Source organism: Pristiophorus japonicus, chromosome 15 (assembly GCF_044704955.1).
Source record: "Pristiophorus japonicus isolate sPriJap1 chromosome 15, sPriJap1.hap1, whole genome shotgun sequence".
In the NCBI taxonomy this organism is placed as follows: domain Eukaryota; kingdom Metazoa; phylum Chordata; class Chondrichthyes; family Pristiophoridae; genus Pristiophorus; species Pristiophorus japonicus.
In genome coordinates, this window is record NC_091991.1 from 161,526,335 (window position 1) to 161,553,578 (window position 27,244).

The 27,244-nt window shown below is 47.1% G+C and overlaps 1 protein-coding gene across 1 annotated transcript in view; it reads right to left on the minus strand.

The window, feature by feature from the left end:
• Positions 1-27,244, minus strand: part of LOC139281626 (kinesin-like protein KIF19) — a 198,148-nt gene that overhangs the window by 59,703 nt on the left and 111,201 nt on the right. The window contains exons 13-14 of the mRNA XM_070901771.1: positions 18,231-18,432; positions 12,452-12,722 (exon numbers count right to left, since the gene is read on the minus strand). Coding sequence (XP_070757872.1) covers positions 12,452-12,722; positions 18,231-18,432 — 473 coding nt within the window. The remainder of the gene's footprint in view (positions 1-12,451; positions 12,723-18,230; positions 18,433-27,244) is intronic.

Consider the following 27,244-nt stretch of genomic DNA (forward strand, 5'->3'; position numbering starts at 1 on the left):
GGGCTGTGGCTCACACCCTAGGTTGGCCTCAGTATCCCTGGATTAGGTAGTGGCAGTAAACTGGCCATGGTTTGTAGTGTGAACACACTGTTAGTAATATCATAGCCATAGTGTGTCAGCTGCGGATCAGTGGGTAACACTCTTGCCTCTGAATCAGAAGGTTATGGATTCAAGTCCCACTACAGGGACTTGAACACACAAATCTAGGCTGACACGGTGAAAGATGCACTTTGGTCTTCTCGAAACTTGCTGGTCTTCCAGAGCAAGGAGATGCCCACGGCCAAGTATTGCAGACTGGCGCAATCCAAGGGCCAGGAGTACGTGCTGAAGGTCACACTAAAGTTTGGTGCAGTCGCCACAGTTTAAGGTCCTTCCGCCACGGTAAACCCAGGGGATGGAATCAGACCCCCCCCCTCGGGCTGTACTTGTTAATCTGCTTGTATACATTGAGCACCATGTACTGAAAAACACCTGTGTTGTGCCATGTATAATAAAAGTCTCTGCACTGTTTAGTAACTTGTAAAGAAATGTAAATGTATTCTCATCCGTTCCGTGTACTGCTTTCATCTGCATAGTGCTACATGTAACGGGATTCGGGATCGGCATTGAAATATATCCTGGAATGTAATGTAAACCTGTTCTTATCTTCTCCATGCAATACCCTTATTTGCACAGTACTACATGTAATGTGATTTACATATTGTACTAAACTGTACCTTGAAATGAAATGCACGCTCGTGCATTGTATGGAACAGCTGTCAGCATTGAAACAAATTGTATGGAATTGCTGACCGCAAGGTACTGAGCTATTTTCCAATGTATTGTGAAAATTTGATATGAATAAAGTATATTTTTGAAAAAAAAATCTAGGCTGACACTCCAGTGCAGTGCTGAGGGAGCGCTACACTGTCGGAAGTGCCGTCTCTCGGATGAGACATTAAACCGAAGCCCCGTCTGCTCTCTCAAGTGGATGTAAAAGATCCCATGGCACTATTTCGAAGAAGAGCAGGGGACTTATCCTCGGTGTACTGGCTAATATTTCTCCCTCAATCACCATAGCAAAAACAGATTATCTGATCATTATCACATTGCTGTTTGTGGGATCTTGCTTGTGCGTAAATTGGCTGCCGCGTGTTCTACATTACCACAGTGACTACACTCCAAAAGTACTTCATTGGCTGTAAAGCGCTTTGAGACATCCGGTGGTCATGGAAGGCACTATATAAATGCAAGTCTTTCTTTTTATGTGAGCTTAACACAGAAGCAAACAATTGCACGAATGAACCAAAAGGTACCAAAAGGGCATGGGAGCGCTAGCTTTTGTTTGTCACATATGGCTATGTTTTATTGCTGCCAACAGATTTAGCAGGAAGCAACATAAATAAGGTTTTTTAGCTCTGCGTAGCCCAGTCTGTTACTGGTCCTATTAGCATTGTATTTCACAACACGGCTGTTCTGAATGGGTAATTAGGATTTATAATCGTAACATTTTTATGGAGAAAATACAGTAATTTATAGGCTTTAAGTGGCATGAACCAAGCTATTTTCTGCATGAATATGTAATGAGAGCAGTTCCCATAGGGCAGAGGAGTGCCGCATGGGATAGAAATTTCTCGCAATGGCACACAGTAGTCTGAAGAGCTCTATACTGCAACGTTTCTTTTTGCCTGCACATAAAATATGCATGAAGGAAAAAAAGACATTAGATTTAAAAAATGATTAAAAGTGAATGTTCGGTCACATAACCATATAAAATTTTACATATCTATTTACTTGCCTAATGACTTGCCTAACAGCCCAAGTAGCTATTTTCCATGTGTGAGACTTTATAATGTATCTCAGCAGGATATTGGACCGGGGAGGGGCAGGTGGTGGGGGCACATTTCATTTACATCCAATGCCCACATACGTGTAAAAGAAAGACTTGCATTTATATAGCGCCTTTCACGACCACCGGACATCCCAAAGCGCTTTACAGCCAATGATGTACTTTTTGAAAGGTAGTCACTGTTGTAATGTGGAAAAATGCAGCAGCCAATTTGCGCACAGCAAGCTCCCACAAACAGTAATGTGATCATGACCAGATAATCTGTTTTAGTGATGTTGATTGAGAGAGAGAAACACAAACTGGGGAAAGAGAGAGAGAAAAACACAAACTGGGGCAGGGAGAGCGAGAAACACAATCTGAGGAAAGGAAGGTTGATGTGCACTGTTGTATCATGAGTTTTGTCACGGGGGTCAGGCAGCTTTGGTGCTTCTCTCTGAGGACTGAGCCCCATCTCCCTGACACTGGGCTCCAGCAGGGGATGTGGGAGTCAGTGATCCCGACACACTCAACTGAGGTAAATGTAATATCATTTGCAAACAGTGGGCAAATGTCATGCGACTAAGCAGTATCATGTGATCGAAATCTATGTGATCAAATGTCACCTGATCAAATCTCCAGGAATAGGTCAAAGCAGAGTTGCCAACCCAAAGCGACTCCCCTAACTCGGCCTAGCATGAGTCTGGGGGCCCTGAGCTGAGGCCTGATACTTTGCCTTAGAGGATCTCCACTTTGGATCCAATGAAGATAGATCAGTGTGTTTCCTAAATGGTGAGAAGCTATCAACTGCGAAGGCGCAGAGAGATGTAAGAGTCCAATTACAGAAATTACTAAAAGCTAGTGGATAGGTACAAAAAGTAATTAGAAATGCTAACGGAATGTGTTATATATGCAGGCTATAGATATACTCTCTGTGTAGTCAGTGTATAGTTGCATAAGATGGAGACTTGTTTACCGGATGTACTATTAATAAGGTTTACACTGTGTATATCTACATGCTGGCACCACTAGAGGGTGCAACTGGTGGAGATCGGGGTTTCCTGTCCTGGTGGCAGAATCTGTATAAAAGGGGAGCCACCATGCGGCTGCCTCACTCTGGAGTTTGGAATAAAGAACCAAGGTCACTACAGTTTGAGTACAACGCATTGCCTCGTGGAGTCATTCATAAGTACATTACAGACATAATAGAATGTTGGCCTTTATCTCAAAGGGGGCTGGAATACAAATGGGTGGTGGTTATGTTACAGTTATATAAAGCTCTGGTTAGACCCCACTTACAACACTGCATTCAGGTCTGGGCCCTGCACCTCAGGAAGGATATATGGACCTTGCAGGAGCTGTAGCACAGATTCGCCAGAATGGTGCCAGGGCTAAAAGGGTTAAATTATGAGGACAGGCTGTGTCATGTATTCAACTATCATTGTAACCCATGTATAAGCTGACCTAAGTTGTACACCTTGAGAACATTGGCCACAAGGGGGTGAACTTGTGGGAGACACTCCTAACCTGGACTTTCAGGTATAAAAGGGGAAGCTCTACTTCTTCACTTGAGGTCTTGGTAATAAAGGTAACTGGTCACAGAGTGACCTTCTCTCAAGTATGGACCTCGTGTGCATTTATACTGCATAGCATCACAGAAGAGAGGTACTGTGTTGTTGATGATTGGAACGACTTTATTGAGAGACGACAGCAAAGTTTTGCCACTAAGGAATGGTTGGGACAGGATTCGGCCGACAAACGCAGGGCTCATCTCCTGACGGTTTGTGGATCCAGAAAGTACTCCCTGATGAAGGACCTTCTAGCGCTAGAGAAGCCGGCAGACAAGACGTTCGAAGAGCTCAGTAAGTTGATCGGGGAACACCTTAAACTGGCGAGCAGCATGCACATGGCGAGACACTGGTTTTACACGCACCGGCGGCGAGAAGGGCAAAGCGTTCCAGACTTCGTGGCAGACCTCCGTCGACTGGCGAGCCTATGTAAGTTCCCAGATGCATGCAGAGCGGAGATACTGCGAGACTTTTTTATTGAGGGCATTGGGCACGCTGGGGTTTTCAGGAAACTGATTGAGACCAAAGACTTGACCTTAGAAGCGGCGGCTCTGATAGCCCAGACATTTATCTCAGGGGAGGAAGAGACCAGAATGATGTATGACAAAAATCTTGGCTCAAATGCGGCAAATGACCAGGGAGTCAACATTGTTAACGCGACACACAGTTCTCTAGGCAGACAAGGGCAATCAGACATGCCCCAGCATGTAGTCGAACCCAAGGGGGGAATTCAACAGATACAATGGCTAGCTGAATGGCGATTCATGCCATCGCAATGGACAATGCGACCAGTAATGGGGCCATCAACACCTGTTAATGGAGCGCTTAAGGACAGTTACAGAGACAGCCAGAGACGATCGACTGGGAATGGACCTTTAATTTCCAACAACGGGGCCTCCAGCTCATGCTGGAGGTGTGGAGGCAAACACCCAGCCAGAGCTTGCAGGTATCAGCAATATACCTGCAGAAACTGCAACATCAGCGGTCACTTGGCACGTATGTGCAGGAAGCCTGAAGCCAGGTTGATGTACGAGGAGGACGGGCCTGATGTAAGCCCTACGAGGCCAAATGAACACTGGGGGAAATCGCTGGAAGCTGAAGTTCAGTGAGTTCATGTGGAGTACATATACAGTTCATATACCAGGACGTCACTGATAATGATGAAAGTGCTCCTCAATGGCATCCCAGTATTAATGTAGCCAGACACCGGGGCCAGCCAGTCCCTGATGAGTATCAACCAGTTCGAAAGGTTGTGGGTGTCCAAGGCCAGGAGGCCAAAATTATTGCCGATTGACGCACAACTACGGACATATACAAAGGAGATCATTCTGGTGCTAGGCAGCGCCATGGTAGTCGTGACCCACAAAGATTCGGAGAACAGGTTGCCACTCTGGATTGTCCAGGGGGACGGTCCCGCACTACTGGGGAGGAGTTGGCTTGCTGTCATGAACTGGAAATGGGGCGATGTCAATGCAATTTCTTCTGTGAAGCGAGTATCATGTTCACAGGTCCGAGACAAATTTGACTCATTATTTCAACCCGGCATTAGCACTTTCATGGGGGCCAAGGTAGTGATTCACATAAACCCGGATGCCAGACCAATACACCACAAGGCCAGAGCCGTGCCATACGTGATGCAGGAAAAGATAGAATGCGAATTGGACCGCCTGCTGAGGGAAGGCATCATCTCGCCAGTCGAATTCAGTGACTGGGCGAGCCTGATTGTGCCGGTGCTCAAGGCGGATGGATTGGTCAGGATATGTGGCGATTACAAGGCCACCATCAATCGGGTGTCACTCCAAGACCAGTACCCGCTACCGAGGAGCAGAGGACCTCTTTGCGATGCTATCCAGTGGCAAACTTCTTTCAAAATTGGACCTGACCTCAGCTTACATGACCCAGGAGCTGGCGAGTGAGTCGAAGAAGCTGACCACCATCACGACACACAAGGGGTTGTTTGAGTATAACCAATGTCCATTCGGGATTCGTTCGGCTGCCGCGATCTTTCAGCGAAATATGGAAAGCCTCCTCAAGTCAATTCCAAGGATGATGGTTTTTCAAGACGACATCCTCATCACGGGTCGCGATACTAAAGAACACCTCCACAACCTGGAGGAGGTGCTACACAGACTGGACCGGGTAGGGCTGCGACTGAAAAAGGCGAAGTGCGTCTTCTTAGCTCCAGAGGTAGCATTCCTGGGGAGGAGGGTAGCAGCAGACGGGATCAGACCTACTGTGTCCAAAATGGAAGCGATCCAGAGAGCACCCAGACCCCGTAACACGACGGAGATGTGTTCGTTCCTGGGGCTCCTGAACTATTTTGGTAACTTTCTTTCCAAATTGAGCACGCTGTTAGAGCCGCTACACGTGCTCCTACGCAAAGGTCGCGAATGAGTCTGGGGGGACAGCCAGGAAAGGGCTTTTGATAGAGCACGCAATTTGTTATGCTCTAACAAACTGTTAACGTTATATGACCCATATAAGAAACTTGTTTTAACGTGCGATGCGCCGTCCTATGGGGTCGGGTGTGTGTTGCAGCATGTGAATGCCAATGGTCAGTTACAGCCAGTAGCTTATGCCTCCAGAAGTCTGTCTCAGGCAGAAAGGGACTACGGGATGGTAGTAAAGGAAGCGTTAGCATGTGTATATGCAGTAAAAAAAAATGCACCAGTACCTGTTTGGCAGGAAATTTGAGCTGGAGACAGATCACAAACCCCTAACATCCCTTTTGGCCGACAACAAGGCCATAAATGCGAATGCATCGGCCCGCATACAGAGGTGGGCACTCACATTAGCCGTCTATGACTACACAATTCAGCATAGACCGGGCACTGAAAACTGCGCCGATGCACTCAGCAGGCTCCCACTAGCCACCACTGAGGGGGCAACTGAGCATGATGCTGAGATGGTCATGGCTGTTGAAGCTTTCGGAAGCGAAGGCTCATCTGTGACAGCCCGTCAGATTAAAGTCTGGACAAATAAAGACCCGCTACTGTCTTTAGTTAAGAAATGTGTCCTGAATGTGGACTGGGTAACCACGTACGGGGCATGCCCTGAGGAATTTAAACAGTTTCATAGGCGCAAGGATGAACTCTCGATTCAGGCCGATTGCCTACTGTGGGGAAACCGAGTAGTCATGCCCCAGATGGGCAGAGAGGTGTTTATTAGAGAACTTCACAATGAGCACCCGGGCATTGTCATGATGAAGGCAATTTCCAGGTCATACATTTGGTGGCCAGGGATAGATGCAGACCTGGAACTTGGTGTTCGCAGGTGCAACACGTGTGCTCAGCTGGGCAACGCACCCATGGAAGCCCCGCTTAGCCCCTGGTCCTGGCCCACCAAGCCATAGTCATGCATCCATGTGGACTGCGCAGGTCCTTTCATGGGAAAAATGTTTTTGGTTGTCGTAGACGCCTACTCCAAATGGATCGAGTGTGACATTTTAAATTCAAGCACATCCTCTGCCACGGTACAAAGTCTACGAGCAATGTTCGCCGCCCATGGTCTATCGGATGTCTTGGTCAGCGACAATGGCCCATGCTTCACAAGCACTGAATTCCAGGACTTCATGGCAGGCAATGGAATCAACCATGTCAGAACGGCACCGTTCAAGCCGGCCTCAAACGGCCAGGCGGAACGAGTAGTGCAGATAAGCAAACAGGGGATGCTCAGAATCCAAGGGGGTTCCCTACAAAGCCGCTTATCACGCCTCCTGTTGGCCAATAGGTTCCACCCGCAGAGCTGCTAATGAAAAGGACGCTCAAAACTAGGTTATCCCTTATACACCCCACTATGAAAGAAATTGCTGAGAGCAGGCGTCAGTCACAATGTGACTATCATGACAGGAATGCGAGGAATAGGGAATCATGGAGGGTAGATGGAGTTAAGATAGAAATCAGCCATTATCTAACTGAATGGCGGAACAGGTTTGAGGGGCTGTGTGGTCTCCTCCTGTTCTGATATTCCAGAGATGGTGATAAAACAATTACATAAGAACATAAGAACATAAGAATTAGGAACAGGAGTAGGCCATCTAGCCCCTCAAGCCTGGTCCGCCATTCAAACAAGATCATGGCTGATCTGGCCATGGACTCAGCTCCATTTACCCGCCCACTCCCCATAACCCTTAATTCCCTTATTGGTTAAAAATCTATCTATCTGTGATTTGAATACATTCAATGAGCTAGCCTCAACTGCTTCCTTGGGCAGAGAATTCCACAGATTCACAACCCTCTGGGAGAAGAAATTCCTTCTCAACTCGGGTTTAAATTGGCTCACCCATATTTTGAGGCTGTGCCCGCTAGTTCTAGTCTCCCCTATCAGTGGAAACAACCTCTCTGCCTCTATCTTGTCTATCCCTTTCATTATTTTAAATGTTTCTATAAGATCACCCCATATCCTTCTGAATTCCAATGAGTAAAGACCCCGTCTACTTAATCTATCATCATAAGGTAACCCCCTCATCTCCGGAATCAGCCTAATGAATCGTCTCTTTACCCCCTCCTAGTATATCTTTCCTTAAGTAAGGTGACCAAAACTGCACGCAGTACTCCAGGTGCGGCCTCACTAAGACCCTATACAGTTGCAGCAACACCTCCCTGCTTTTGTAGTCCATCCCTCTCGCAATGAAGGCCAACATTCCATTCGCCTTCCTGATTACCTGCTGCACATGCAAACTAACTTTTTGGGATTCATGCACAAGGACCCCCAGGTCCCTCTGCACCGCAGCATGTTGTAATTTCTCCCCATTCAAATAATATTCCCTTTTACTGGTTTTTTTCCCAAGGTGGATGACCTCACATTTTCCGACATTGTATTCCATCTGCCAAATTTTAGCCCATTCGCTTAACCTATCTAAATCTCTTTGCAGCCTTTCTGTGTCCTCTGCACAACCCGCTTTCCCACTAATCTTTGTGTCATCTGCAAATTTTGTTACACTACACTCTGTCCCCTCTTCCAGGTCATCTATGTATATTATAAACAGTTGTGGCCCCAGCACCAATCCCTGTGGCACACCACTAACCACCAATTGCCAACCTGAAAAGGACCCATTTATCCAGACTCTCTGCTTTCTGTTAGCCAGCCAATTCTCTATCCATGCTAATACATTTCCTCTGACTCCGCGCACCTGTATCTTCTGCAGTAACCTTTTGTGTTGCACCTTAGCGAATGCCTTTTAGAAATCTAAATACACCACATCCATCGGAACACCTCTATCCACCATGCTCGTGATATCCTCAAAGAATTCCAGTGAATTAATTAAACATGATTTCCCCTTTATGAATCCATGTTGCATCTGCTTGATTGCACTATTCCTATCTAGATGTCCCACTATTTCTTCCTTAATGATAGCTTCAAGCATTTTCCCCACTACAGATGTTAAACTAACCGGCCTATAGTTACCTGCCTTTTGTCTGCCCCCTTTTTTAAACAGAGGCGTTACATTAGCTGCTTTCCAATCCGCTGGTACCTCCCCAGAGTCCAGAGAATTTTGGTAGATTATAACGAATGCATCTGCTATAACTTCCACCATCTCTTTTAATACCCTGGGATGCATTTCATCAGGACCAGGGGACTTGTCTACCTTGAGTCCCATTAGCCTGTCCAGCACTACCCCCCTAGTGATAGTGATTATCTCAAGGTCTCCCTTTCCACATTCCCGTGACCAGCAATTTTTGGCATGGTTTTTGTGTCTTCCACTGTGAAGACCGAAGCAAAATAATTGTTTAAGGTCTCAGCCATTTCCACATTTCCCATTATTAAATCCCCCTTCTCATCTTCTAAGGGACCAACATTTACTTTAGTCACTCTTTTCCATTTTATATATCGGTAAAAGCTTTTACTATCTGTTTTTATGTTTTGCGCAAGTTTAGTTTCGTAATCTATCTTTCCTTTCTTTATTGCTTTCTTAGTCATTCTTTGCTGTCGTTTAAAATTTTCTCAATCTTCTAGTTTCTCACTAACCTTGGGCATCTTATACGCATTGGTTTTTAATTTGATACTCTCCTTTATTTCCTTGGTTATCCACGGCTGGTTATCCCTTCTCTTACCGCCCTTCTTTTTCACTGGAATATATTTTTGTTGAGCACTATGAAAGAGCTCCTTAAAAGTCCTCCACTGTTCCTCAATTGTGCCACCGTTTAGTCTATGTTTCCAGTCTACTTTAGCCAACTCTGCCCTCATCCCACTGTAGTCTCCTTTGTTTAAGCATAGTACGCTAGTTTGAGACGCTACTTCCTCACCCTTAATCTGTATTCCAAATTCAACCATACTGTGGTCACTCATTCCGAGAGGATCTTTTACTAGGAGATCGTTTATTATTCCTGTCTCATTACACAGGACCAGATCTAAGATAGCTTGCTCCCTTGTAGGTTCTGTAACATACTGTTCTAAGAAACAATCCCGTATGCATTCTATGAATTCCTCCTCAAGGCTACCCCGTGCAATTTGATTTGACCAATCGATATGTAGGTTAAAATCCCCCATGATTACTGCCGTTCCTTTTTCACATGCCTCCATTATTCCCTTGATTATTGCCCGCCCCACCGTGAAGTTATTATTTGGGGGCCTATAAACTACGCCCACCAGTGACTTTTCCCCCTTACTATCTCTAATCTCCACCCACAATGATTCAACATTTTGTTCATTGGAGCCAATATCGTCTCTCACAACTGCCCTGATATCATCCTTTATTAACAGAGCTATCCCACCTCCTTTCCCTTCTTGTCTATCTTTCCGAATTGTCAGATAACCCTGTATGTTTAATTCCCAGTCTTGGCCACCCTGCAACCACGTTTCTGTAATGACCACTAAATCATACCCATTTGTAATGATTTGTGCCGTCAACTCTTTTACTTTATTTCGAATGCTGCGTGCGTTTAGGTAGAGTGTTTTAATACTAGTTTTTAAACCATGATTTTTAGTTTTGACCCCTCCTGCAGCCCCTTTATATTCATACATATTGTCCCTTCCTATCACCTTGTGGTTTACACTTACAATTATAGGGTAGGTCACTCAGCCTACTCCACTTATCTCCTTGTGGCCAGCTCAAGGGCAGCACAAGCCCACCTCGAGAGTAATCCCGCTGAATGGGTCATCTAGTGCTGAGTGCATGGTGTGGGAGTGCTGCTTAGTGAAACATTGTCCCACTTTCTGGCTTTGCTTTCTGAATGATCAATGTCACCTCAACCCTGTGATAAGATACTGCCCTGGAACACATTCCATAATTTGTTACTCTTTATATTCTTTCTAAACTCAAGGATATTGTAAGATTTTTCTGCTTTTTGTTTTCAGATTGCATGGCAGGGGTGTCATGGCCGGCATCAGAGACCCTCCAGTTGAGTTTATCTCACTGGATAATACAGGGGAATATCGCAGTTGTTTTAATATTTACTTTTTAACCAGGTATTTGAGTAAAAAAATAATTTTTTTCCCCCCAATAGTTTTATTCACGTCTTTGTCCACCTGGCTTGATATTTTATAGACAGAAAGGTAGGAGGCATCCAGCCCACTCCCAGGTCACCACTAATGTCCGCTGTATGTACCAGGAACCAACGAGATGTTCTCCTTTTTCCCCACTGAGCACATCTCCGTGCTGGTTGAAGTGCCGGGGCAGACAATGAAGAACAGCAGGCTCCCGGTATCAAGTTGCACCACGCAAGGACAGTGATATTGGCATTTATCGAACTGGAGATACAAGAGCGATGTAGCTCAGAAATCGAAATTGAGCATGGCAGGTTTTGAACTGCTCCGTTGGGCGGGCCACATCGTCCACATGCCCGATACCAGACTCCCAAAACAAGCGCTCTACTCAGAGCTCCGACACGGCAAGCGAGTCCCAGGTGGACAGAGGAAACGCTTCAAGGGCCCTCTGAAAGCTTCCTTGAAAAAGTGCAACATCCCCACCTACACCTTGGAATCCCTGGCTCAAGACTGCTCAAAGTGGAGGAGAAGAGCAGGAGTAGGCCATTCAGCCCTTCGAGCCTGCTCCACCATTCAACAAGATCATGGCTGATCGTCTCCCTCAACTCCACCTTCCCACACTATCCCCATATCCTTTAATTCCCAAATATTTATCAACCTCTGTCTTGAATATACTCCGTGACTGAGCAGCCACAGCTCTCTGGGATAGATATTTCCAAAGATTCACAACCTTCGAGTGAAGAAATTTCTTCTCATCTAGGTCCTAAATGGCCGACCCCTTAGTCTGAGACTGTGACCCAGTGTTCTAGACTCCCCAGCCAGGGGAAACATTTTCTCAGCATTAACTCTGTCAAGTCCCTTAAGAATTTTATATGTTTCAATTAGATCACCTCTCATTCTTCTAAACTCTAGGGAATATAGGCCTAGTCTACTCAAACTCTCCTCATTGAGCAATCCCCTCATCCCAGAAACCGGTCTAGTGAACATTCGTTGCACTCCCTCTAAGGCAAGAAAGTCTAACCTTAGGTAAGGAGACCAGAACTGTACGCAGTACTCCAGGTGTGGCCTCACCAATGTCGTATATCCTACATCCATCCACCCCAGCTCCACTGAGCTGGATATATTGATTGATATACATTATGTGTCAGCTATGGCTCAGTGGGTAGCACTCTCGCCTCTGAGTCAGAAGGTTGTGGGTTCAAGAGCCACTCCAGGGACTTGAGCACATAAAATCTGTGTTGGTACTCCAGTGCAGTGGTGAGGGAGCACTGCACTGTCGGAGGTGCCATCTTTTGTATGAGATGTTAAACTGAGGCCCCGTTTGCCCTCTCAAGTGGACGTAAAAGATCCCATGGCACTATTTTGAAGAAGAGCAATGGAGTTATCGCCGGTGTCTTGGGACCAATATTTATCCCTCAATCGACATAAGTAAAAAAACAGATTATCTGGACATCATCACATTGCTGTTTGTGGGAGCTTGCTGTGTGCAAATTTTCTGCTGTGTTTCCTACATTACAACAGGGACTACACTCCAAAAGTACTCCATTGGCTGTAAAGCAATTTGAGACGTCTGGTGGTCGTGAAAGGCACTATATAAATGCAAGTCTTTTTTTCTAGAACATTCTAACTGTCTGATCAGTTGCATTTACTGTACCCTCGATCAGCTGCCGCTGCTGCTGAATGATCTCATCGCAGAGTGCTCGGTGTTGCTCATAACGCTGGATGACAAAGTATTTCTGCTGCAGAACGTTCTCCTTCCGCAGCAGAGCGGACTGGATCTCTGCATTCTCCACCTCCAGCTCGTGGACCTTACAGAGCAAACTCATGACCTCCTGCTGATCCTTGTTGCTGATCCACTTTGGCAACAAGTCCTCCATCTTGGAGACTTTGGCCTTGGTGTCCCTCAACTTCTGCTCCAGCTCGCACTAAGAAACAAGAAGGAAAACAAAAGCTTTTATTGGGTCAGTATTACGTTCTGAAATGTGGTTTACGTCCTAAAACAATAATAACATAATTAGAAAGTGCAGAAATGTATAAACTCCCAACGAATTGATCATTAAACCCACAGGCGCATTTCTGGATGCTGCACCAATATTTCGACAGGAGTCCTTTGAATAGCTTGGCAGGGCAGCATCTCAGCACTGAAATCTCACAACACAGTGGAGGTAAATTATCACCTTTACCGCCTGGGTGGTAACCTGGCAGAGTGGATTACCACCCGTTGTAGAACCCACTTGTAATGTATGCACCTGCTGTTGAGGCGCTGGAGGAACTGGAATGCATCATCATCCTCCGGCAACCAAATTTTAATTTGATTTTATATGTTTTAACGTTTAATTTGTTTTATTGCCATGTTTTAGTGTCCCCTTCCCCTTTTAGCCAGGGGGCACTTGTATAATTTGTGGTTTTAGAACCCCCAAAAAAAACCATAAAAAAACCCACAAAACCCCCCCCAAAAAAACAAAAAAGGGAATTTGAAAACTGTTTGGAGTGTTCACCCCCCCCCATTTAATAAGGGGACACTTGATTTAATTGTTTTTGTTTTGCAACAAAATAGTTGCAGAGCTGTTGAGGCACCAGAGGGACTGGAGTGCATCATCACCCCCGACAACCAAATTTTAATTTGACGGTTTAAAGTTTAATTTGTTTAAATTGTCGGTTTTAGTGCCCCCTCCCTTTAATAAGGGAGCATTTGATTTACATTTGTTTTACAGATACAACAAAATAGTTGTCGAGCTGTTGAGGTGTCCACCGGTACACTCGCGGCCTTCCGTGGGAGGTGGGCATCGGAGGGACTGGAGTGCATCATCACGACCGGTAACCAAATTTTAATTTGACTGTTTATTGTTTAAAACGTTTTATTGGTTAATTTGTCAGTTCTAGCACCCCTTTAAATAAGGGGGCACGTGATTTATTGTTTTACACCAAAATAGTTGTGGAGCTGTTGCATTGTGAGTGGCTTAGCCAGTCACGTGAGGTGTTCATTTGTAAATTTGTGGGTTCTAGTGCCCTTACCAAAAGGGGGCACTTGATTTAAAGTTATATTAAAAATAATTGTAAAGCTGTTGAGTTGTGAGTGGCTCAGCTAGTCACGTGATGTTCACAAGGCTCAATAAAACCCCCAGTTGGGTTCAAGGGATCCATGATCAGGTATGCAGTCGTGAGCCTGGTGGATGAAACATAGAAACAGAGAAAAAAGGTGCAGTAGGCCATTCGGCACTTTGAGCCTGCACCACCATTCAATAAGATCATGGCTGATCATTCCCTCAGTACCCCTTTCCTGCTTTCTCTCCATACCCCTTGATCCCCTTAGCCGTAAGTGCCATATCTAACTCCCTCTTGGATATATCCAATGAACTGGCATCAACAACTCTCTGCGGCAGGGAATTCCACAGGTTAACAACTCTCTGAGTGAAGAAGTTTCTCCTCATCTCAGTCCTAAATAGCCTACCCCTTATCCTAAGACTGTGTCCCCTGGTTCTGGACTTCCCCAACATCGGAACATTCTTCCTGCATCTAACCTGTCCCGTCCCGTCAGAATCTTATATGTTTCTATGAGATCTCCTCTCATCCTTCTAAACTCCAATGTATAAAGGCCTAGTTGATCCAGTCTCTCCTCATATGTCAGTCCCGCCATCCCAGGAATCAGTCTGGTGAACCTTCGCTGCACTCTCTCAATAGCAAGAACGTCCTTCCTCAGATTAGGAGACCAAAACTGAACACAATATTCCAGGTGAGGCCTCACCAAAGCCTTGTACAACTGCAGTAAGACCTCTCTGCTCCTATACTCAAAACCCCTAGCTATGAAGGCCAACATACCATTTGCCTTCTTCACCGCCTGCTGTAGTTGCGTGCCAGCTTTCAATGACTGATGAACCATGACAACCAGGTCTCGTTGCACCTCCCCTTTTCCTAATCTGCCGCCATTCAGATAATATTCTGTCTTCGCGTTTTTGCCCCCCAAAGTGGATAACCTCACATTTTTCCACATTATACTGCATTTGCCATGCATTTGCCCACTCACCTAACCTGTCCAAGTCACCCTGCAGCCTCTTAGCGTCCTCCTCACAGCTCACACTGCCACCCAGTACTGGTAATGTGTGGTGTGATTGTTAAACCTTTGTTAATAAATCAACTAGTTCTTCATAGCAATGAGTTTCTATGAATTCTTAAGCAAAGAACCCATGAAGTAAATACATTACACCATTGAGCCAAAGTGCCAGAAGGTTATGGGTTCAAGCCCCACTTCTGAGACTAGAGCACATCATCTCGGCTGGCCCTTCTGTGCTGCACTGTCGGAGATTCCGTCTTTCGAAGAGGCGTTAATGGCGGGACCACCCATTTAGAACTGAGTTGAGGAGGAATTTCTTCTCTCAAAGGGTCGTAAATCTGTGGAGTTCTCTGCCCCAGAGCTGTGGAGGCTGGGTCATTGAATATATTTAAGGTGGAGATGGACAGATTTTTGAACGATAGTGAAGGGTTATGGGGAGCGGACAGGGAAGTGAAGCTGAGCCCAAGATCAGATCAGCCACGATCTTATAGAGTGGCGGAGCCGGCTCGAGGGGCTGAATGGCCTACTCCTTCTCCTATTCCCATGTTCCTAAAGCTCTGGGGGAGTTCCGGGTAAAACCTGGGAATGGATCAGAAATTAACCGAGGAGTAGAAAACAACGGATGCTTATTACAGGAGTCATGTTGGGCCAGGAGGAGGACTGAGGTTGTGAAAGGCGCGATATAAATGCAAGCCTTTCTTTTCAATGCAAATTGGTCAAATTTTGAGGTGATACCAAACCAGGAGGGGCAGTGGAATTGTAGGAGGCAGCTCAGAAGTGACAGAATTAATTGAACAAAATAGGTGTATGAGCAGATAAACGGCAGGTGAAAGTGAATGCAGACAAATGTTGCACATAAGGGAAAAAAATACACAAGGGCTTTCCCACGGTGTCAGGATCAAACCAGTTTCCAATCATTCTGCAATGCCAGCATCCATTTAAGACCTAAACTAAATGAATACTTTGCTATAATGGTGAGTGGTTTTTCAAGCTAACCACAGTTCTATCAGCTTACAGACTGCAGGTGTGTTTCAAACCCGAACCCCCAAAATCATTCAACGTTCAATTTGTTGTCTTAACTTTGAAATAAACTGAGCCATTTGCTGTAGGACGTGTTTATTTGTACTGTAAAAATGGCTGCTCCTTGTCTCTGATTGGTCCCCTTGGAGGATGTCACACCCTGAAGTTTCTCTAGAATGTGTAACTGGAACCGCCCAGCCAAGTTCTCACTGATTTCGCAAATTGTAACTCGATCCATAGAAACATAGAAAATAGGTGCAGGAGTAGGCCATTCGGCCCTTCGAGCCTGCACCACCATTCGATAAGATCATGGCTGATGATTCCCTCAGTACCCCTTTCCTGCTTTCTCTCCATACCCCTTGATCCCCTTAGCCGTAAGGGCCATATCTAATTCCCTCTTGAATATATCCAATGAACTTGCATCAACAACTCTCTGCGGTAGGGAATTCCACAGGTTAACAACTCTCAGTGAAGAAGTTTCTTCTCATCTCCCTGCTGCTTGCACTCCCGCCTCTCCGACGTGTTGGGCCTTTTGTAGGCCTCCGACGTCCCCGGACTCCCTGCTGCTCGCACTTGACTTCCAGAAGCCACAGAGGATAGATCTCCCCAGAAGCCACCAAGTGCCAGCCAAAGTTCCATACCCCAGCATAAGTGCTGCATCCCCCAGCCAAAGTCCCTTGCCTCACAGCGCAAGTGCATAACCTTACCCAGCCGCACCCCCACTCCCCCGGTTCCCCGCACCCTACCATAGGTGGGGCATTGTGTACGGATTGTAAACAGGTTTATTGAATATGAAGTGAATAGTGACAGTGTTGTGACTTCTGGATTTCATCCACTCCAACTATGTCCCTTGTAGGGGGTTGGAAGAAAGTGATCCGTCTTCCCAGAATTCCTTCTCTCCCCTCCGATTCCCCCCCGCCCCACCTGTGTCGCTCCCTTCCCCCCCAGACTCTCTCCCCTCCCTCCCTCACACCCCAGGTTCTCACCCCTCCCCTCCAGATTCTCTCTCTCCCCTCCAGATTCTCTCTCTCCCCCCCATCTCTCTCTCACTCTCTCTCACCCCCCGTCTCTCTCGCTCTCTCCCCCCCCGTCTCCGCCCCCCCACAAGTCTCTTTCACTCCCCCCCAAGTCTCTCTCTCTCCCCCCCCCAAGTCTCTCTCTCTCCCCACCTCCCCCCAAGTCTCTCTCTCTCTCCCCCACCCGCCTCCCCAGTCTCCCTCTCTCTCCCCCACCCCCCCAAATCTCTCTCTCTCTCTCCCCCCCCCAAGGCACTCTCTCCCCTCCCCCGTCTCTCTCTCTCTCTCTCTCCCCCACCCCCCCGTCTCTCTCTCCCCCCGCCATATCTCTCTCTCGCCCTCCCGTCTCTCTCTCTCTTCCCCCGTCTCTCTTCTCTCTCACTCCCACCAAGTCTCTCTCTCTCCCCCCCCAACCAGTCTCTCTCTCTCTCTCTCCCTCTCCCCCCATCTCTCTCTCTCCTCTCCCAGTCTCTCTCTCTCTCTCCCCCGCAGTCTCTCTCTCTCTCCCCCCCCACCCCAGTCTCTCTCTTTCTCCCACCCCCACCCGAGTCTCTCTCTCTCTCTCTCTCCCCCCCCAATCTCTCTCTCTCTCTGCCCCCACCCCCTCAGTCGCTCTCTCTCCCCCCAGTCTCTCTCTCCCCCCCCCAGTCTCTCTCTCTCTCTGAACCCCAGTCTCTCTCTCTCTCTCTCCCCCCCGCACCCAGTCTCTCTCTTTCTCTCTCTCCCCCCAGTCTCTCTCTCTCTCTCCCCCCCCCAATCTCTCTCTCCCCCCTTCAGCTCCCCCCCCCAGTCTCTCTCACCCCCGCCCCCCGGCCCCACGCCCTCCCCCCCCCGTCTCTCTCCCTCTACACACCTCCCTCTCGGCTGCCCGCCGGGTTGGGGCAGCTTTAGCCGATGCTACAGGTGTGCGACTATAGAGACAGATTAATATCTCTGCTAAATGTATTGTGAGGCTACTACCTGCAGCATCACTTCGCAATCAGCTGAGTCCCAATCCTTTGTTGTGGTCATTATATCTGTAAAACATGATGAAACAGAACAGGATTTGAAATTTCACAGGGGCCGTTTGGATCGAGCAACATGGTCGGAATGACACTTCCTGTCCGGGCGGGAGGATCGGGGGCGGGAGGATCGAGGGCGGGGTCTCCACAGCTCCTCCACAGTACAAATAGTCACTTCGTTCACGACTGGAAATAATTCATATTCCTCCTTTTTTAAAGATATAAATACAGGAGGAAAAAAAACACACAATATCTTTGAACACTCATAAGGTTAAAGGTCACTTTTCCCATTACCACAACTTAGCTACTATTACATGAGGATTCTCAGTACTTTTCCCCCATTACCTTGAGGGCCGCAGTTTTTCTTTGCTCAGTTAGGAGCATGCCGATTTCCTCCCGTGCCACAGCAACCTCCAGTGGTTCCCTCGTATCCAACTCATCCGCCATTCCAACCTCCCTCTCGTCGTCCTCTCGCTCTCTATCAGCTTTCTCGCTCCATTTCTCTTCCCACCATTTCCGAGCACGTTTGGCTTTCTCCCTTTCCCAACTGAAGAAAACACACACACAAGTCTCAGCAATATCTGTCAGCTTCGACTAAAGACTTTGCAGTAGAAATAAAGTACCCGAGAAGCAGGTCACATTAAAGAGACAAGATACCATTCACTAATCAATACAGTCTGGATGGTAAAATAAAACCAAACGATTCGACTATAAAATTAATATTTCAGTTCTCTCTGCACTCTGCATCAATTTGGTTAATTATACTAAGAATTCATCTACCATCATTTAACTCCAATTATAGAACTTAATGAATATTCAATAGTATTTGAAATTGTATTGGGTAAATGCCTGTTAGCCACATCTGTCCTGTGCCAAGCTGGATTGTGGACAATGAGATGATGTTTGTGGTGCCTTTGGTCACCTTATTATTGTTATGTATGCAAACATTGTAACTATGTAAGACTTGCCACCAGAGGGCACAACTGTTGGAGACCCAAGGGTCACCTGTACAATTCGTGCAAGGGAGTATAAAAGGTTGTCTGCCATGCTGTTTAGGCACTCTGGAGTTGTATTAAAGAGACGAAGGTCACACCAGTTTTAGCTCACAGTACTCAGTCTTGTGGAGTTCTTCCATACCTAACAATTGGCGACGAGTAACAGATTACGAACTTTCACGTGGTCACGGTGCCGTTGGTATTTTAGAGAGATTTGTAGAGGGTGATGATTGGGAAGCCTTCATTGAGCGTCTCGACCAGTACTTCGTGGCCAACGAGCTGGTTGGGGATGATAAAGCGATCAAGCGCAGGGCGATTCTCCTCATGTGTGGGTCCACAATATACGGCCTGATCAAGAATCTGCTAGCACCGGAGAAACCAATAGAGAAGACAGATACAGAGTTGTGTACGCTGGTTCGGGAACACCGCAAGCTGAAGCAGAGCATCTTAATGGCCAGGTATCGCTTCTACATGCATCACCGCTCCGTGGGCCAGGACGTGGCGAGTTATGTCGTTGACCTGAGACACCTTGCAGGAACGTGAGAATTTGCTGGATTTTTGGGGGAAATGTTGCGGGACTTTTTTGTGCTTAGCATCGGCCATGCTGCTGTCCGCCGAATCCCTAGACCTGAGCAAGGCCATCACAATAGCCCAGGCATTCATATCCACGAGCGATAATCCCAGACAGATATCTTCCCAGCATCGAAGCTCACTGGCAAGTAGTGTGCATAAAATAACGTCGCTAGTAGGCAGAACTGCATATGGCAAGGTCTGCACGTGGGACCTAGGATGACTCACAGTCCGCCATTGGGCGTGAATGCAAATCCATTAGCACCACGTTGGTGCTGCGGGGGTAATCATCGAGAGCCCATCAATGTCGATTCAAGCACTACGTGTGCAAAGGCTGCGAAACAATGGGGCACCTCCAGCAAATGTGTAAGTGTGCTGCGACTCACCACGTGGCAGAGTCGGCAGAGGATGATCGATCCGGATCACGCAGAACAAACAAGAAAGTCGAGATCGAACTGGACAGACTTCAACGAAAGGGAAACATATCGGCAGTCGATTTCAACGAATGGGGCAGTCCGATTGTTCCGGTGTTGAAAAGTGACGGCACGATCAGAATCTGCGGAGACTACAAGGTAACGATCAACAGAGTTTCGTTACAGGACCAATACCCGCTACCCAAGGTAGATGACCTGTTCGCAATGTTAGCAGGGGGGAAGTCGTTCACCAAGTTGGACCTAACCTCCGTCTACATGACACAGGAGCTGACTGAATCTTCAGATTCAGATTGACATGCATCAGCAAGCACAAAGGACTGTTTATATGCTACAGATGCCCCTTTGGGATTCGCTCGGCTGTGGCCATCTTCCAGAGGAACATGGAGAGTCTGCTGAAATCGGTTCCGCGCACCATTGTGTTTCAAGACGACATCCTGATCACTGGTCGTGACACCGCTGAACACCTGCACAACCTGGAAGAGGTTCTAAATCGACTAGACAGAGTGGGACTCGGGCTGAAATGCTCCAAGTGTGTTTTCCTGGCACCAGAGGTCGAAATTTTGGGGAGAATGATTGCGGCAGGCGACATCAGACCCACGGACTCCAAGACGGAGGCCATCAAGAATGCACCCAGACCACAGAATGTGACGGAGCTGCGTTCATTCCTGGGACTCCTCAACTATTTTGGTAACTTTCTACCTGGGTTAAGCACTTTGCTGGTACCATTGCACATGTTGCTACATAAGGGTGACGACTGGGTTTGGGGCAAATCTCAAGAGACAGCCTTTGAGAAAGCCAGAAACCTACTTTGTTCTAATAAATTACTTGTACTGTATGACCAGTGTAAACGATTAGTGCTAGCTTGTGATGCATCTTTGTACAGGGTCGGCTCTGTGTTACAGCAAACCAATGCATCGGGCAAACTTCAACCGGTTGCATACGCATCTAGAAGTCTGTCTAAGGCTGAAAGGGCATACAGTATGTTCGAGAAAGAGGCATTAGCCTGTTTATATGGGGTTATGAAAATGCACCAATACCTATTTGGACTTCGGTTTGAGCTTGAAACTGACCACAAACCGCTCATTTCGCTGTTCTCAGAAAGCAAATGTATAAACACCCATGCTTCATCCCGCATCCAAAGACGGTCTCTAACATTGTCCACCTATGACTATGTTATCCGCCACAGACCAGGCACAGAGAACTGAGCTGATGCTCTTAGTCGGCTGCCATTGCCCACTACCGGGGTGGAAATGGCGCAGCCCGCAGACTTGCTTCTGCTTATGGATGCTTTTGAGAGCGATGGGGCACCCGTCACTGCTCACCAGATCAGGACCTGGACCAGCCAGGATCCTGTGCTATCACTTGTAAAAAGTTGCGTCCTCAATGGGAGCTGGTCGGCCGTTCCCGGGGAAATGCAAGATGAAATTAAGCCATTTCATCGACACAAAAATGAAATGTCCATCCAGTCGGATTGTCTCTTATGGGGTAATCACGTGGTTTTGCCAAAAAAAGGCAGGGAAACGTTTATACACGACCTACACAATACGCACCTAGGCATAGTCATGATGAAGGCTATAGCCAGGTCGCATGTTTGGTGGCCTGGCATTGACTCGGACTTAGAGTCATGCGTACACCAGTGCAACACGTGCTCACAACTGAGTAATGCACCAAGGGAGGCTCCATTGAGTCTGTGGTCATGGCCTCCAAACCTTGGTCCAGGATCCACGTAGATTGTGCTGGCCCCCTTCTCGGAAAGATGTTTTTAATTGTAGTGGACGCTTACTCTAAATGGATTGAATGCGTAATCATGTCACCCAGCACATCCACTGCCACCATTGAAAGCCTCCGGGCTATGTTCGCCACCCATGGCTTGCCCGACGTCCTTGAGAGTGACAAAGGATCGTGCTTCACCAGCTCGGAATTCAACGACTTTATGACCCGCAATGGCATCAAACATGTCAGGTCTGCCCCGTTTAAGCCTGCATCCAATGGTCAAGCGGAACGGGCAGTCCAAACTATCAAGCAGAGCTTGAAACACATGACGGAAGGCTCCTTGCAGATCCGCTTATCTTGGGTTCTGCTCAGCTACCGGACGCTCACTGGGGTTCCCCCTGCACTCATAACCAGGCTCTCCCTAGTCCACCCCGATCTAAATGATCATGTGGAAACCCGGCGTCACTGGCAAAACATGTACCATAATCGCGCGGCTGTATTGCGTGACATTGATGTTAACGACCCTGAATTGTCCTGAATTACGGTCATGGTCCTAAATGGGTTGCTGGCACTGTCTTGGCTAAGGAGGGGAATAGAGTGTTTATAGTCAAACTATTGAATGGACAAACGTGCAGAAAGCATTTGGATCAGACCAAACTGCAGTTCACCGACAACCAGGAACAACCTGAAGAGGACATCACCATCATCGATCCACCAACACGCACCCAACCAGCAATCGACCTCGCTGTCAATCAAGAGGATGGACCCACCATCCCCAACAGTCCTGTCAGACCATCTATGCCGCAGTGCAGCAATGGTCCGAACAACTCGCCCATGCCAAAGTTTGAACTCAGACGATCAACCAGGGAGCGTAGGGCCCTGGATCATCTCAACTTGTAAATAATTTGTATCAAAAACTTTGGGGGGGGGGGCGGGGAGGGAAGTGATGTTATGTATGTAAACATTGTAACTGTATAAGACTTGCCACCAGTGGGTGCAACTGTGCAACTGTTGGAGGCCCAAGGGTCACCTGCACACCTCGTGTAAGGGAGTATAAAAGGTTGTCTGCCATGCTGCACTTTGGAGTTTTATTAAAGAGACTAAGGTCACATCAGTTTTAGCTCACAGTACTCAGTCTTGTAGAGTTCTTCCATACTTAACAATTATTATTGCTATTTTTGCTGCAAAAATATAAGATGGAATCTGATTTAACAAATGCCCATTGAACAGAGAGACAAGGTACAATTTATATTTGCAATAAAACAGAAATCAATGGGAAGCTGAAAAATGTATCAGGAAATATATTCCTGTCAATGCCATACTTAATGGCTATAATGTATCTGTGATCTCCTGCTATTACCTCCTTATTGGACATTGATTTCATATTCTGGTGGATCCAAAAGATTTCAGTGAGGAAAATATCTCACAGATAGCAAGTCTGATGACAATTCAGGCAGCAGTAGTAGTTAATAAAGCTGTAATGGACCTTAGGGTCAGATTCAGCTTTTAAATACCAGGTATGACCTGGATGACTTGTCAGCCTATGGCACTACTCTAAATATACATCAAACCACTGAAAAATGATTCCATAATAATTATGAATTAGCTCCACAATTTGTTAAGACTGCTGTTGGTGTTTTGAGTTCACCAGCATATATTGCAGCAGCTCCACTGACTAAACTAAACTACGCACGTGTAAGATCACATAGGAGTAGGCCATACAGCCCCTTGAGCCTGTTCTGCCAATCAATTAGATTAGGACTGATCTGTAACTCTCCTTTGTTATGTATGCATGCCAACAATGTTACGATGTACTGTAACATAGAAACATAGAAACATAGAAAATAGGTGCAGGAGTAGGCCATTTGGCCCTTCGAGCCTGCACCACCATTCAATAAGATCATGGCTGATCATTCACCTCAGTACCCCTTTCCTGCTTTCTCTCCACACCCCTTGATCCCTTTAGCCATAAGGGCCATATCTAACTCCCTCTTGAATATATCCAATGAACTGGCATCAACAACTCTCTGCGGTAGGGAATTCCACAGGTTAACAACTCTCTGAGTGAAGGAGTTTCTCCTCATCTCAGTCCTAAATGGCTTACCCCTTATCCTTAGACTATGCCCCCTGGTTCTGGACATTCCCAACATCGGGAATATTCTTCCTGCATCTAACCTGTCCAATCCCGTGGGAATTTTATATGTTTCTATGAGATCCCCTCTCATCCTTCTAAACTCCAGTGAATACAGGCCCAGTCGATCCAGTCTCTCCTCATATGTCAGTCCTGCCATCCCAGAATCAGTCTGGTGAACCTTCGCTGCACTCTCTCAATAGCAAGAACATCCTTCCTCAGATTAGGAGACCAAAACTGAACACAATATTCCAGGTGAGGCTTCATTAAGACTCTGTACAACTGCAGTAAGACCTCCCTGCTCCTATACTCAAATCCCCTAGCTATGAAGGCCAACATACCATTTGCCTTCTTCACCGCCTGCTGTACCTGCATGTCAACTTTCAATGACTGATGTACCATGACACCCAGGTCTCGTTGCACCTCCCCTTTTCCTAATCTGCCGCCATTCAGATACTATTCTGCCTTTGTGTTTTTGCCTCCAAAGTAGATAACCTCACATTTATCCACATTATACTGCATCTGCCATGTGTTTGCCCACTCACCTTACCTGTCCAAGTCACCCTGCAGCCTCTTAGCATCCTCCTCACAGCTCACACTGCCACCTAGTTTAGTGTCATCTGCAAACGTGGAGATATTACACTCAATTCCCTCATCCAAATCATTAATAGATATTGTAAATAGCTGGGGTTCCAGCACTGAGCCCTGCAGTACCCCACTAGTCACTGCCTGCCATTCTGAAAAGGACCCGTTTATCCTGACTCTCTGCTTCCTGCCTGCCAACCAGTTCTCTATCCACGTCAGTGCATTACCCCCAAAACCATGCACTTTGATTTTGCACACCAATCTCTTCTGTGGAACCTTGTCAAAAGCCTTTTGAAAGTCCAAATACACCACATCCACTGGTTCTCCCTTGTCCACTACCAGTTACATCCTCAAAAAATTCTAGAAGATTTGTCAAGCATAATTTCCCTTTCATAAATCCATGCTGACTTGGTCCGATCCCGTCACTGCTTTCCAAATATGCTGCTATTTCATCCCTAATAATTGATTCCAACATTTTCCCCACTGAATGCACCTTCACCCTGTATACAGCTTACCTGTACACCAGAGGGTGCTGCTGCTGGAGACCTAAGGATCACCTGTACACTGCAGGCAACCCAGTATAAAAGGGAGCTCACCTCTTGGTGTCCTCACTCTAGGAGCTGCAATAAAGGACTACAATCTTCACAGTTCAAGTGCCATACCTCTGCCTTGTCGAGTCATTAACAGAGTACCTACATACACAATAAATGGCGACGAGGTCACAAACTACACGCACAACATGTCGAATCTCAGCAACTTCCAACAATTCACTGATGAGGAAGATTGGAATGCCTTCGTGGAAAGGTTAGAACACTTCTTCATTGCCAACGACCTGGATGGGGACTCACCGGCCACACTGGCGAACAAGCGCAGGGCCATCCTGCTCAGCAGTTGTGAGCCCACTGTCCATGGCCTCGTCAGGGACTTGCTAGCCCCAGCGAAGACAATAACCGAGAGCTATGGGGAACTTGTAACCTTAATTCAAGAGCAACTAAAACCCAAAGAAAGCATCCTCACAGCCAGACACTGGTTCTCCACTCACTGGCGACCTGAAGGCCAAGAAATTGCTAAGTATGCTGCAGATTTAAGAAGGTTGGCTGCACCGTGTGATTTTGGCGACCACCTCACCGAAGCACTAAGGGACATATTCGTTATCAGAATCGGCCATGAGGGCCTCCTCCACAAACTGCTCTCTGCGGACATCACAGTCACCCTGCAGAAGGCAATTAAAGTGAGCCAGGCCAACATGATTTCGGTCGGCGACTCCAAGCGAATGAAGACTCACACCCAGGACTCTAAACTGACAAGCGCAGTGAACAGAATGGTGACTTTCAAAGGCTGAAATGCTGCCCCGAGTCCCGCAACCCTGAATCCGCCATATGGAGCCAACCAGCTAGCCCCATGCTGGCGCTGTGGAGGACAGCACAGAGCCCACCAGTGCCGTTACAAAAACTATACTTGCAAAGGCTGCAACGCGAAAGGTCACCTTCAGAAAATGTGCAGAGAAAGCTTTACTCACCGTGTCGCTGAAGAGTTGGCTGATCACCGGGGCTCTGACACAGATGAAGACGAAGCTGCTCAACCCCTGGTAGAAGAGTATGGAATTTATACCTGCTCCACCGAGAGTTCCCCGTGGAAGATAGAAGTAGACATCAACAAAGTTCCAGTTTCGATGGAGATCGACACAGGGGCGAACCAGTCTTTAATGAGCCAGATGACCGTTGAAAAACTTTGGATCAATCCCGCCGAACGACCAAAACTGTCTCCTGTCCAGGCGAAGCTGCTCACCTGCACCAAAGGTAAAATCTCAGTCATTGGCAGCGTGGACACCCAGATCTCCCAGGGCGGTGTGATGAACAAGCTCCCCCCTGTGGATCGGTCCAACGCTGCTGGGAAGAAGTTGGATGAAATAGGTCCAAGTCGGTCGAAGTGACAATGGCCTCCAGGCTCCAGCAATCGACATCCCACGCAGTCCCGCACTTGGATCCATCGCTGCACCTAGAAATCCCACCGTCCAGTTCGACTGCGCGGCGACGACTGCACAACACCGTGGCGCGATCACCCAAAACGAACATCTAGACCTCACCTTCCGGGCCCTGGCAGGATTCCAAGGGAAGAAGATCGGTGAAAAAAGTGGATTCCCAACATCTGTGGCTGAACCTGAGAAGGAAAAGATCACCACAGCCGACCTGGAAGAGAGTGAGAAGATGGCGGCCCAGCCCGAGGCGAAGAACCTAAAATCAAAATGGCTGTGACTAGACCACGAGGGGCAGCGTTGGAGGAGCGACACGTGGCACCGAGCGGCGAACCGGATTGGAAGGCCCTCTTAAAGGAGACCGGTAACCCAAAGAAATGAAAGGGACAGTTTCACTCTAAAGATGACAAGGACTTTAAAGTTAAAAGTGCAGTTATCGAATGCAGGTATGCTAATGTAACGTTGAATTGTGATGCCGGAGTAACTGATGAGAAAAATGTAATGAATGCTTGTGTAAGTAATGTTAAGAACAAATTTGTACTGTTAAATGATGAGGATAGAAATTTTAAAATGACAAATGTAACCATGTATGGAGACACCGAGATACAAGAAAGCGATGTAAGTGCTGTAAGTAACAATGTAAAGGGAGATAACAGTGTATGTATGATCGGAGCCAATGTGCAATGCATGCAGGAAGTAGACTGTTAAAGGACGCCGGGTTCTACAGGTACAATGTAAATGTCAGAGGAATCCCCCCGTGGGAGACCCCCAGGTCCAGCGGGCTACCTGACCATGTAGCCTGGACTTTTGAGACAAATGTGAGTCCCCAGGAAGGGCTCACACACACCCAGTGGGAGCAGACCCACTACAGGGACAGCAGTCAATGGGCAACACAGCCACCACCACTGGCAACCTGCCCCAGATCAGCCCTACACCCTCTAGCCACCAGGGCCAAC